Consider the following 13,601-nt stretch of genomic DNA (forward strand, 5'->3'; position numbering starts at 1 on the left):
TTTAGGGTTGATTAAGATAATTTACCTGTTTCGTGGGTTTGTCTTGTCTTGAGTGCTGCTCCAAAATGAACCTATTTGTCATTGGAAAGGAGACAATGTAATATGTATTGCAGGGAATCTAAAGGTTTTGTGAGGTAACGCAATAGTTTTGCGAGGTAACGCAAAAGGTTTTGCGAGGTAACGCAATAGTTTTGCGAGGTAACGCAAAAGGTTTGCGAGGAAACGCAATAGCTGCGCGCCAGCGAGTGTTAATACAGTACTTTCGACCGGGAGCTGCTGGGTCTCTACCTCGCCATCAGACATTTTCGTTACCTGCTGGAAGCTAGTTCACGTCTGAGCTGTGGAATGCTGTCGCACAGAGCCTCGGGGCTGACCTCCACCGCACAACTGCGTATCACCCACAGGCTAACGGACTCTGTGAACGTTTTCATAGGTCAATGAAAGCTGCCCTGCGTGCCAGCCTCCAGGACGGCAACTGGGTCGACAAACTCCCGTGGGTGATGCTGGGCATCAGGACCGCGGCAAAGGAAGACTTACAGTCCTCCTCCGCCGAACTTGTTTATGGTCAGCCGCTGCGGGTCCCGGGGGATTTTGTCCCTAACACCACAGTTCCTTGGTCTGCTACTCTCCAGCGGTCAACTCTTATAGATAATGCGAGGCTTTTCGCACCTATCCCTACTTCCCGTCATGGCCTCCCTCAGTCGCACATTCCCACTGGGCTTCAGACGGCTGATTATGTTTTCATTAATCACGATGCCCACAGGGGACCGCTACGCCCGCCATACGAGGGCCCATTCCGTGTTTTGGAGGCAGGGGACAAACATTTTTTGGTGGACAGGGGTGGTAAACCGGAGCGACTCTCCATTGATCGTCTCAAACCGGCTCACTTGGATGTGGCCAGGCCCGTTTACCTGGCCCAACCCCCTCGACACGGACGGCCTCCGGTTCTGCCCCCACCCCTACCCCCCTCCCTCCCAGGCCTCCCACACCCCATGCCCCACACCCGTGTCATGACGGGACGCCTGCCGCAGTGGGGTCTCATCGACCTTCGGTACAGCACAGCCGTTGTGGGCGGTTAATACGCCCACCTCCCCGTTGACTGTTGTTTTTACTTTGGTTATGGTGAATTCTGGGGGGACGTGTGTAGTGAACGTAACCGACATAATTCACCTTTGTTATTAAGTGTGGTTCTACATACCGTTCATAGTAAACACAGCACTTTATTCTGTTTGTAGTTACTTCTTGTAAGTATAATGGTTCAGGGATCGCGGCCCCTTTAAATGTTATGAAGGCGTGATGACGTGTAGCCCCACGCCGGTTGGTTTTGCTGGGCAGCGCAATTTTGTGGGCAGTAGTTTTTTTTCCTTGAAAAATAAACGACACACGCTTTGGTGTGCTCAACTTGAGAAATTGTCTCTTGCACTTTACTGCAATTTCCACAGTTTAAAATAAAAAATACAGTAGGTTGAAAAGGCAGAGTATCCATCCATCCATCCATCCATCCATCCATCCATCCATCCATCCATCCATCCATCCATCCATCCATCCATCCATCCATCCATCCATCCATCCATCCATCCATCCATCCATCCATCCATCCATCCATCCATCCATCCAGATTTCTCCCTTTCTCCATATAGGCTATCATTTAATCGTTCACGCTCTCCATAGTTCTCCTGTGGCGCGAGCACAGGGCGACTGTTGCGCGCTTTTAGCGAGCATGCGTGTTTCCTGTCGCTTGTGTGGTAAATCGTGCCGCCTGCGCTGTGGGGAGATGCAAGGGAAACCGTATTTGATGGGGAAACGCAGCTCGACATAACACCGGTATTTCCATCAGGAAAACGCTGTTTTGCTGCTGGAGTCATCCTCACTCTCCATCTCTCTGTGTGTGCTGTACGTTAACACCCACCAGCAGAAACACCCAACTGACAGACGGAATCTCACTATACATCAGCCAATCCCATCCTCCCCTCTCTTATGACAAGGCGCGCACGAATCCTATCATGAAAAAAAGTTCATTGTGCGACCTGAGTAACGCGCAGTAACGGGGTGTCTGCAATAGTAACTGCGTTATAGTTACAGTCAAAGTAATTAGTTAGATTACTCGTTACTAAAACAAGGTGAAGGCATTAGTAACGCCGTTACTTTCAACGCCGTTAGTCCCATCACTGATCACAAGGTACAGAAATACCATCTAATGACTGAGAAAAAGACAGTAAGAGACTGAGAGTGGGGCAACAACTAAACTGAACCAGCAATAGAAAGGGAAAGGGGCAATGTGAAAAAGGGGTCTGGAAGAGAGGGACTACAGGTAAAAGAAATTCTACATATGTACTCTTTTAGAATGTCTACATTCAAAAAGAGTACACTTTTGTTTTGTGTTCTCCTATTGCAAAAAGTCCCAAGCCTGCCTTTGCCCTGGCCTCAATATTTTTTAACTGACCCACTGCATACGTGGTATTGTTTTTTTGGTTAACATAATGGCACATGCTTTAACCTCAGACAGACTAACCAGTCAAACTGTGAGCTGGCTGCTTACACAAGCAACTGCGGTTTTAGTCAGCAATGCAAGAGAAGAGTGGCCTAAATCTTTCCATGACTTTCTCCTTCGATAGAAAAACCAAAGGCTCTGTGGTGATGATCATTTAATAGAATAATTGAATAGAGTCTGTTGAAGAACTATTAGATATTAAGTTTATAATTTTATTCACTTTGAAAAATATGTTAAAGACATAATGTCACATACTCTAACCACAGACAGAGGAACTTCAGTCAAACTGTGAGCTTCCTGCCTTTACCGCCGTGGTGAATTTACATTTTCTTCTTATTTTATTTAAAAATAGTGCTGGGTATGGTACTGAAAACACAATGTAAGCTGACAAAGCTTCAAATATGAAAGAATCTGTTCATAAATTCAAAAGTCTGAGTTTATTAGATGTTCAACAAGTAGTTAAAAAACACTCCTCTGATGCTCTTTGATTAGTCATCATATATATCAACACCAGTTACACCCAGAATAACTGTCCTTGTCACATCTTTATTTATTTTATTATAGTCATGATTGGACACACCTCCTCAGTCAAAGAGTTTATTTTTATGACTATGAAAATTGAAGATTCACACTGAAGACATCAAAACTGAATTAACACATGTGGAATTATATATATCCTTAGCACTTGTTGACCTTTTTGCCTTCACTCTGCAGTCCAGCTCACCCCAAACCTTCTCGATTGGCTTCAGGTCCGGTGATTGTGGAAGCCAGGTCATCTGGTGCAGCACCCTATAACTCTCCTTCTTGGTGAAATAGCCCTTACACAGCCTGGAGCTGTGTTTGGGGTCATTGTCCTGTTGGAAAATAAATGATGGTCCAACTAAATGTAATCCAGATGGTATAGCATGTTGTTGGCAGTATGCTGTGGTAGCCATGCTGGTTCAGTATACCTTCAATTTTGATTAATTCCCAGATAGCATTACCTGCAAAGCACCCAAAAACACCATCACACCTCCTCCTCCAGCTTCACGGTTTTATATATAGATAAAATTAACTAAATACCAAAAACGGATGCATAATTTTTTTCAGTGTAATTCTGATACAAAGATTTCTCAACATGTAGTACTAAGAGCAACGATGCGAAAGTACAAGTATGGAAAATTTTATTATTAATCTAAGCATAGTTACACACTAACTAAACAGCAAAGCAAACCAACATAACTATTTATTTTCTAGTATAACTTGTCTTGTCCCAGGCCTCTAGATCTGAGTAAACTTTATGCTGAGGTAAACTGTTGTACTGTAAACAAATCTTGCAAAGCATTTCCCTCCAGTCTCCATGGACTTTAACTCGTTGGTTTCGTTTCCACGTAAAATATTCCTCATATTGCTTTCTGTCCTTTGCAAGTCTTTGAAGGTGCTTTCCTAGTTCTTGCACCGATGGAAACTCATCGACGTGGATGAAAGAATGATCTGGAGCCACCGCTTTGTAGTCACTTATGGGGGGTCCCAGTACAACAGGTACAGCTCCTCCATGGTAAGCATTATACCAAAGCTTCTCTGTGATATAATCCTTTGCCTGTGAGTTCTCAAAAGCCAAATAAAAGTAGCAGCGAGAGATTGTTGGTAAGAGGTCTGCAGAGGAGAGGAGCTTTTTATTCCAGCTGCCATAAACGTTTACAGGAACTGTGGCGCTGAGGTCTCTATACACTTGTGTCCTTTTGTGGTGGTTCATGTAGTTGCTGACCACCCAACAGACCAAAGAGGTCTTATTTATGTGACTGTCATTCACCAGGTTACCTTCAGACTCCAAAGGAAGCAGTTCACCATATGGCGTGTACACATCAGCATCCCTCCTATAGGATACTGTCAAATTGAAGATATTTGCAAACTTGTGCAGGTTGCCGTTGTGAGCAGGAGATTCCAGAGACATCCAGGCCCACCTCTGACCCCCCGGCCGCTGGAGCTCGGTGGGAAGTCTCTGGGTACCAGCTATCAGTTCTCTGTTGTGGAACACAACAACGTCAGCTGAGGGGAACAAGGAGCGCTGGTCCACCAGTTTACAGTTAGGTATTTTGTACAGATCCCAGCATACATCACCCTTTAGAGAAAATGTGCTGCCGAAGGGCCAGTACCAGATAAGGATTGTCACATTCCCAGTCTTTCTCAAATGAGTCAAAGGGACAAATTCGGTTTTTCTTTGGGATTCCCAGTACAGGATAAGCAAAGCAAACACCACGCATAAAACAAGGAAACTCTTTATGGATCCAATGTGCCACTTTTTTGCTTGGTCACTTTCCTAATATAGAGGAAAAAATGTCAGTTTTAAATCTAAAGGGTACAGTGTCATGAGAATCTCATGCGTTTAAATAAAAATACATGTAAGGAGATGTTTATTTAAAAGTCTAGTAAAGAATACATTAAAGAAATGTAACTTTTTTTATTAATTATAAATATAAAAGTTTTATAAATAATAAATAATACCAACCTCGTTCATTTTAACTCTAGTTGGTAGAGAAGAGCAATAACTTGACTCCCAGAAGATGTTGAGCACACAAGTGGTGATGAAGCAGGAAATAGCCTCTTAAGTAGGAAATAAGCGTCTCACTTATTGGTAGAGTACTGTTGTGGGTAAACATCCTGTTTTTAGTAGTTTACAATGAAGTTTCTACTTAAATCAATTAGGAACTGAAAGTAATAAAAACATATAAATGCAAAGGTGGGCTTAGGTTTGAGGAACAAGAGTCAAGTATTGTGTTCTAAGTGTTTTGCTTGAATATGGTGATGCGATCAGAGAACTAAGTTTGAGGTCGTTGTAATGTGTGTTCCAGTGTGTATGTGTGGGTTTGTGTTTACACAACAAAGACACAAATGATTGCAAGATAACAGGAACTCTCACGGATCGACACAATGTCTAATTCTACCATGAGCGTGAAAGAAAATAAATAATTTTCCTTTTATGACACAAACTTTTGTAAACGGTCCTCTAAAGCTGTTCACTCACAAGTAAGCACCTTTTTTTTTTTTTTTTATCTTTCTATACAACGAAACAAAAATAGTTACAGTGAGAGATGTGGGGGAATTTTATACAGAAACAAATGTTCTGTTCTCTCTGTTCTGCAGGCCAGCATCTACGTCTGTTTAATGAATTATGATTTACCGTTCTTTCCCATGTCGAGGCTGCAAACCTGAGCTGTATGGAGACTTGGGTTGGAATTTCATACAAATATACACTATTCTGGACCCTGGATCTGTTTCATGGAGCAGGTTAACTGAAAACAGCTTTAGAAAAAAGTTTTCTAAAGCTGAAATATGGGAAACTCTGACTTTTCCGGTTCACAGAGAGTTTACTTCACCTCTGTTTCAGTCACTATAGTAACTTTTTATCCCAAAGCTAAACTGGTCAGTAGCAGTTTTTGCAGTAAACTCAGAGTGTCCTCTGTCTGTGCTCTCCTTACAGCCAATCATATTGCTTTATTTCCTGATGTAGTCAGATTTTTGTGCATTTAAAAGAAAATCATTCATTAGGTCTGTCAGGTATATTAGGTTTTAAAAATAAACATTGCATGTCCATTAGAAGAGGATCTGTTAGAGTGGTCGACATTTTCTCACTGAGAATCTGTCTGCAGTCGATCATGTGGATCATTTTACCTTTGTTTATTTTATTTTACAGTACATGAAGAACTACTGGAATTATTTTCAGATCACACATAGATTGATAAATTCCTAAGGAATTACTTTAGGATTAGGATTCATTCAGTGAAAACAACATACTAAGCCTACTGGCCCAATCTGAAGCCATTCTATGGGACTGAAAACTCCTATAAAATCAGAAGCAGCTGCAAACAGCCATTTAGTATTTATTGTGTAATGAAAGACAGAATCAAACATAGGAGGAACCCCGTGAAATAATGCACAGGTCTTATCTATTAGAACAATGTTTTTAGATTTCATATTAACTTCTTGCCAGATATCTTGTGAATATGTATTCCTGATATCTGAAAAAAAAAAAAAAACTTTCCGTGTCAAAATTACCATTTTAAACAAAATGACATTGTTCACATCTAGAATTAACATTCTGGATGTCTATAAAATGAATTTCAGATCTTCCTATTGTTATTGGTTAGCATTTGTATTATTTTGACGATGAAGAAATGTATTTCAGATATCATAAATCCATATTCATTCAAGCTGACAAATGTCATAAACGGCCACATAAAATGTGTAAACTTTCTAGGTATATAAAATTTAATTCTTACAAGTTAGCCTATAATTAATCATTTTTTTACTTTCAGAAATTCCGTTTCTGCTGCAAAAATTTTATTTCAAAAATGTAATATTACTGATCAGTCTAGGAATGTGAGTTTGATCAGAAAGAATCTTAGTTTTGGTGTTCTACAAATGGAACAACAGATGGAGAGTGCTTTTAATATATGTAAACTCGATCAATAATCTTCTCCTGTCCATCTTTCTCTCCTTAGCCGCTGTAGCGATGCTTCTCTGTCTTTTAATCACATTCTCCCCTTTTTTTTTTATTTCTTCTTTAAAATCTCTAGTTCCAGTGGGGTAAAAGAGGCACCTCCTGTTGCCTGTCGTCATAGTGAATCGTCGAATCGGTGCTCCACTGATAGTGGCTTTTTTTTATACTTCTATTGCAAATGCTCAACTCTGACTGGACCTACTTGGAGTTGATTGAACTGATTTACGGACCTCAATCTGAGTTTGTTAAACCTGCTTTGTGAAAAAACATAAACAAAAAATAAACTTACCCACAGGCTCATCAATACAAAGGATATACTTTACCAGCCTATCTGATGTTATGGTTCTCCCCTTTTGGACTTTGAGTTTTTTTCAGTTTTCAGTTTTCTAAGAAATTCTGTTTTGTTGATCTTTGGTTTATTTTCCATTTGTGTTATATTTAAAATTATGATGTCCGACAATGAGGAAGTTGACAATGAGGAAGTTGACCTCCACCACCACAATGACATCTGAATGTCGTTCTTGTCATGCTATTTCCTTAACACTATAAATACTCTAAAAAACTATTTCAATACTTATGTTGGGCTATATATGATCCTTCTGAGTTTTAAACCCCTTACTAGTTTAAAGCAGAAGTTTTAGCGATAGATCCCTTATTTTTAGAAAAAAAGATATATACTAAAATAATAACTGTAAAAAAAAAATGACATATGGAATTAGTGGATGTGTTTTTGGCGATCTAGTAAGCTTGAGTGACCAACTGACTATAATGATGTTGGATGACCCCAGTGAAATGAGAATTTTGTGCTTCTGTCAGGATTTGGGAGGGAGGTGAAATGAGTGGATTTATTATGTGCATCCAAAACGCAATTGCAAATTGGAACAGCACAGAGCGCAGAAGGCATGCATGATCACGTTGTGGAGAAGTTACAGGCAGAAGAGAAGAGAAAGGACCTTCTCTGTAGCTGAAATGAAAGAGAATAATCGGGATGTGTTTGTTGAAAGATAGCTTTGGGGAGCAAACATCATGGAGTATCTTCTGGTAGCAGACACCCTGAATACAAAGCATTTTTTAATGAAAGCAAGATTTCTTTTTTTTTTTTTTAGCACTATATAACTGTTTTTATTGTAGGAAAACAGTTATAAAACACTTTGGTTGCTGCCAGAATCTTAAAAAATAACACAACAGAGAAAACGAAACTTATTTTCTCTTACCAATGATCGTCATTCCAAATGGATATCTTGAGTTATTATCTTGAGATATCTTGGATACCTCGAAAGAGATCAAAATAGCCACTGCAGACGGTCCTTTTTCAGCACCACAGCTTTGTGAAAAGCAGACATATGATGGCTACATGCAAAGAGAAAAGCTATTCTTTTCCCCAAGATTCCCATTCCTCTTTGAAATAGCATCTTCTAGTTCATCGGTGTTGCAGTACATTACACAAAATTTAAAAAGAAAGACTTGTTGTAAGTAAGCTTTCCACTTTTTCTGATGTTTGTGATTAAAAGTATGCACTAACACAATTTCTGAACTATGGTCAAATTGACCACAAATGTTTAATATACAAATGCAGAAACTACACCCACATTTGATTTTCTTAGTAAGATGGTCTGGATATCATGGATCGACATGTATTTAAGGCAAAGTGTGGATTGGAAGAAGCCGGCCCGTATGCTTTTTGAAACCATCTCTGCACACTTTGTCTGATCACATACATCATGATTTTATTACTGTTCCTTTGCTCTGATTTTAATTCTGAAAATATCATTGTTTTCACCCTTGGACAATCAGACAATTTGTTTAAAATCTCTAAATCAATGCACTGACTCTGCATCACACTGACAACACCAAACCAAAACACTGCATAATTGCACCATCTATATCTAATACTCTGAACTTCCATATGTCATGGTCGTGGTTCTGCTGTTCTTTTCTTTGCTCCTTGTTTTCTAGATTTATTAGCCTAATTCCAGTTTTGTTGTATTTCTAGATTTATATTAGTTCTCAAGTTTTTCTGTTGTCCTCTTTTGCCCTCGTGTGTGTATGTTCCTTTCCCCTTGGCTCCCTCGTTGTCTCCTCTCACACCTGTTCCTTGTCTGCTCGTTAGCCCTCCTTTTGTCTCTGTCTCCTATATATGCTCTCCCTCTGCTCTCACTCTTTGTTGGTTCCTTGTCTTAGCTGTCTTCCCATGCTGTGGTCTATGTTCCTCGTCTCTTCCTGGCTCCTCGTGTTTGGTTTTCCCCAGATGTCTCCTCTGTTCTGGTTTGCCTTTTTATTATTAGTTGCATTTTTGGATCCCTGCCTTTGTTTACTGTTTTGCCCCATTAAAACTCCCAAGAGATCTCCTCAGCCTCTGCCTCTGCCTCTGCATTTGGGTCCTCCAAACCACAACTAAAACCTGACAACAGGAACCAACCACAATGGACCCAGCAGAGCCCAGTCTGGACACCCTGAGGGATTTTTTCCTGAAGCTGGGAAAGGCTCTGGACACTATTGCCAGTCTCAACCCGCCTGAGGAGAGGGTGAGTGCAGCTGGCCAACTAAGGCAAATTCTCCTCACAAACTGCAAACTCATTTCTCCCCCAGTGCTGTCTGAACTGTTTGAAGAGTTGGAGTGGAACCACCAAGCAGCCAGCGCCCAACTCTTCAACAGACCTCCACCACCCAAACCATCACTTCACCTCCTTCCAACTCTGCTGTCAATCACCTCCAGTCCCGTTCCTCCACCTTCACCAGCTGTTGGTCCCCCCATGCCGTCTGCCTCCTCCAGGCGTAAGCGCCGCCGGGGGAAGAAATCCATTCCCTCTCCGGCGGGTCAGCCTGACGCCTCCACTCCCTCTCCGGCGGGTCAGCCTGACGCCTCCACTCCCTCTCCGGCGGGTCAGCCTGACGCCTCCACTCCCTCTCCGGCGGGTCAGCCTGGCGCCTCCACTCCCTCTCCGGCGGGTCAGCCTGGCGCCTCCACTCCCTCTCCGGCGGGTCAGCCTGGCGCCTCCACTCCCTCTCCGGCGGGTCAGCCTGGCGCCTCCACTCCCTCTCCGGCGGGTCAGCCTGGCGCCTCCACTCCCTCTCCGGCGGGTCAGCCTGGCGCCTCCACTCCCTCTCCGGCGGGTCAGCCTGGCGCCTCCACTCCCTAGCTCCAGAGCCCTTTAGAGGCCCAGTTTCCCCAGCTCCAGAGCCCTTTAGAGGCCCAGTTTCCCCAGCTTCAGAGCCCTTTAGAGGCCCAGTTTCCCCAGCTTCAGAGCCCTTTAGAGGCCCAGTTTCCCCAGCTCCAGAGCCCATTAGAGGGCCAGTTTCCCCAGCTCCAGAGCCCATTAGAGGGCCAGTTTCCCCAGCTCCAGAGCCCATTAGAGGGCCAGATTCCCCAGCTCCAGAGCCCATTAGAGGGCCAGATTCCCCAGCTCCAGTGCCCAGTAGAGGGCCAGATTCCCCAGCTCCAGTGCCCAGTAGAGGGCCAGATTCCCTAGCTCCAGTGCCCAGTAGAGGGCCAGATTCCCTAGCTCCAGTGCCCAGTAGAGGGCCAGATTCCCTAGCTCCAGTGCCCAGTAGAGGGCCAGATTCCCTAGCTCCAGTGCCCAGTAGAGGGCCAGATTCCCTAGCTCCAGTGCCCAGTAGAGGGCCAGATTCCCTAGCTCCAGTGCCCAGTAGAGGGCCAGATTCCCTAGCTCCAGTGCCCAGTAGAGGGCCAGATTCCCTAGCTCCAGTGCCCAGTAGAGGGCCAGATTCCCTAGCTCCAGTGCCCAGTAGAGGGCCAGATTCCCTAGCTCCAGTGCCCAGTAGAGGGCCAGATTCCCTAGCTCCAGTGCCCAGTAGAGGGCCAGATTCCCTAGCTCCAGTGCCCAGTAGAGGGCCAGATTCCCTAGCTCCAGTGCCCAGTAGAGGGCCAGATTCCCTAGCTCCAGTGCCCAGTAGAGGGCCAGATTCCCTAGCTCCAGTGCCCAGTAGAGGGCCAGATTCCCTAGCTCCAGTGCCCATTAGTGGGGGGGTTTCCCCAGTACCAGAGACTCCTGAGCCCATTGGTGGGCCGTTTAGCCTAGCACCAGAGACTCCTGAGCCCATTGGCGGGCCGTTTAGCCTAGCACCAGAGACTCCTAAGCCCATTGGAGGGCCGTTTAGCCTAGCGCCTGAGACCCCTGAGCCCGTTCTGAGTCATCCTGATTTCCCTGAGCAGACTACTAAAATGCTCTCTGAAATAAAGCTAAGCAGGCACTCCAAGCCTCCACGGCCCCTCAGCGGGCGCTCCAAGCCTCCACGGCCCCTCAGCGGGCGCTCCAAGCCTCCACGGCCCCTCAGCAGGCACTCCAGGCCCCCTCTGAGGCTGTTCCTGTGCCGCAGTCGGCGGCCCCCTCTGAGGCTGTTCCTGTGCCGCAGTCGGCGGCCCCCTCTGAGGCTGTTCCTGTGCCGCAGTCGGCGGCCCCCTCTGAGGCTGTTCCTGTGCCGCAGTCGGCGTCCCCCAAGGTTCCTGCGGCTGCGTCAGAGACGGCGTCGCTGCCGGCCCCCTCCTGGGGCCCTCCTCCTTCAGAGACGGCGTCGCCGCCGGCCTCCTCCAGAGGCCCTCTTTCGCCGCCGGCCCCCTCCTGGGGCCCTCCTTCATCAGAGACGGCGTCGCCGTCGCCGTCCTCCTCCAGAGAGCCTCCTTCATCAGAGATGGTGTCGCCGTCGCCGTCCTCCAGAGACTCTTCCTGGCCTCCGGCCTCACGGCCGCCCTCCAGAGACTCTTCCTGGCCTCCGGCCTCACGGCCGCCCTCCAGAGACTCTTCCTGGCCTCCGGCCTCACGGCCGCCCTCCAGAGACTCTTCCTGGCCTCCGGCCACACGGCCGCCCTCCAGAGACTTTGTTTGCCCTCGCCCACCTTGGGTGGGTTGTTTTGGTTTTGTTTGGACTCTGCGTTTGGTTTTGTATTTCGTGCCCTCCTTCCTGGTTCCCCCTCCGCCCACCCAGGGGGGGTTATTTTTTGTTTCTGGACATTTTGGGCGTCTGGGATCCGCCCTTAAGTGGGGGGCACTGTCATGGTCGTGGTTCTGCTGTTCTTTTCTTTGCTCCTTGTTTTCTAGATTTATTAGCCTAATTCCAGTTTTGTTGTATTTCTAGATTTATATTAGTTCTCAAGTTTTTCTGTTGTCCTCTTTTGCCCTCGTGTGTGTAGGTTCCTTTCCCCTTGGCTCCCTCGTTGTCTCCTCTCACACTTGTTCCTTGTCTGCTCGTTAGCCCTCCTTTTGTCTCTGTCCCCTATATATGCTCTCCCTCTGCTCTCACTCTTTGTTGGTTCCTTGTCTTAGCTGTCTTCCCATGCTGTGGTCTATGTTCCTCGTCTCTTCCTGGGTCCTCGTGTTTGGTTTTCCCCAGATGTCTCCTCTGTTCTGGTTTGCCTTTTTATCATTAGTTGCATTTTTGGATCCCTGCCTTTGTTTACTGTTTTGCCCCATTAAAACTCCCAAGAGATCTCCTCAGCCTCTGCCTCTGCATTTGGGTCCTCCAAACCACAACTAAAACCTGACACCATATAGTGCATTTTTTTGCGCCACGTTTTCTTTTTCTCCCACACTTTTTTTTAATTTTGTTTGGTATACACACTGTGTGTACAAAATGACAATAAATGTTGTCTAAGTCTTTTTTTAATCCTGGGAAGTGAGTCGGGCACAATTTGTTTTTGATGTACATTTGGAGTTCATCTATAACATTTCACATTAATGCCTCTATGTAATAAAACCAAGATTTGTTTTATGTTAGGAAGGAGATTTTAACTCAGATTTATATGTTGTTAACATAATACATCCTCATTATTTTATCCCTTAAAGTTTCCAAATGGGTCAAATCTAACTGCTAAACGTTCCTGTTATTAGCTATTATTGGGTTACACTTTATGAACTGTTAAAGGCTCTGTGATTAGGAGGGTCACCCTGATCCCAGAGGATCTGTCTCTTCATTCTTCATCACTTCCATCTGCTTCCATCAGGCAGAAGACGTAAGTTTTCACTGACCCAGAAAAACATCCACAAGAAATCATTCAAACCATGTACTATATCTACCTAACACCCTTGAGAGATGGAATAAGTGGTATGAATAGTAGCTTTCTACCTGGATTGTACAAGGTTTTTATGTAGTTTTGTTATTTTTATTTGTATTTATTAACCTATGTGTGTAACTATTGATTATAATTTTGATTGAGCCCGTGTCAAAGAATATTTTATATAACTTGAGACAAATAATGTTTCTATTCTATTCTTTCGTGCTAAACACTACAGTCATTCATAAACACATTCAAATGCTAACATGTGCTCAGTTTCTGTTTAAGTTTTTGCTTTATTTTTGTTACATTTTTTATTTGCTGAATGTTAGAAAGAAAAATAGTTCTGCACCATTTGAAGCAAAACTGAGAATGTAAGAGGTTTTGATTTGCAACTTGTATAACAGAATTTGTGTACTTGTACTTACAATTTGGATGGGTGTAAAAAAAAAAATTGCACTTGTGAATTTTTTTTATTCTACACATGCAAAACTTATATAACTCTCTCTATAACTTTATTTCACACTTACAATGCACAAATAATTTTGAAACAAAATAACAGATTATAGAACAAACCTGCAAACAAGGACTAACGAATATGTTAGATTTATGTAGGATTA

At 44.1% G+C, this 13,601-nt stretch overlaps 1 protein-coding gene across 2 annotated transcripts; it reads right to left on the reverse strand.

Moving 5' to 3' along the window:
* Positions 1-2,914: 2,914 nt before the first annotated feature.
* Positions 2,915-5,173, reverse strand: LOC119792386 (alpha-(1,3)-fucosyltransferase 7-like). 2 transcript variants are annotated; one of them, XM_038299003.1, is made up of 3 exons: positions 4,980-5,173; positions 4,592-4,790; positions 2,915-4,494 (listed from the first exon to the last, which is right to left on the reverse strand). In XM_038299003.1, exons 2-3 carry the CDS (start codon positions 4,732-4,734, stop codon positions 3,717-3,719), a joined length of 921 nt encoding a protein of 306 aa, XP_038154931.1. In that variant the 5' UTR covers positions 4,735-4,790; positions 4,980-5,173; the 3' UTR covers positions 2,915-3,716. The 2 variants fall into 2 exon arrangements, with proteins under 2 accessions (XP_038154931.1, XP_038154930.1); XM_038299002.1 differs by having other exon boundaries at positions 2,918-4,790; positions 4,980-5,167.
* Positions 5,174-13,601: the final 8,428 nt, after the last annotated feature.

The sequence above is a fragment of the Cyprinodon tularosa genome, unplaced genomic scaffold (genome assembly GCF_016077235.1).
Source record: "Cyprinodon tularosa strain WSP-4 unplaced genomic scaffold, ASM1607723v1 ctg418, whole genome shotgun sequence".
Classification (NCBI taxonomy): Eukaryota; Metazoa; Chordata; class Actinopteri; order Cyprinodontiformes; family Cyprinodontidae; genus Cyprinodon; species Cyprinodon tularosa.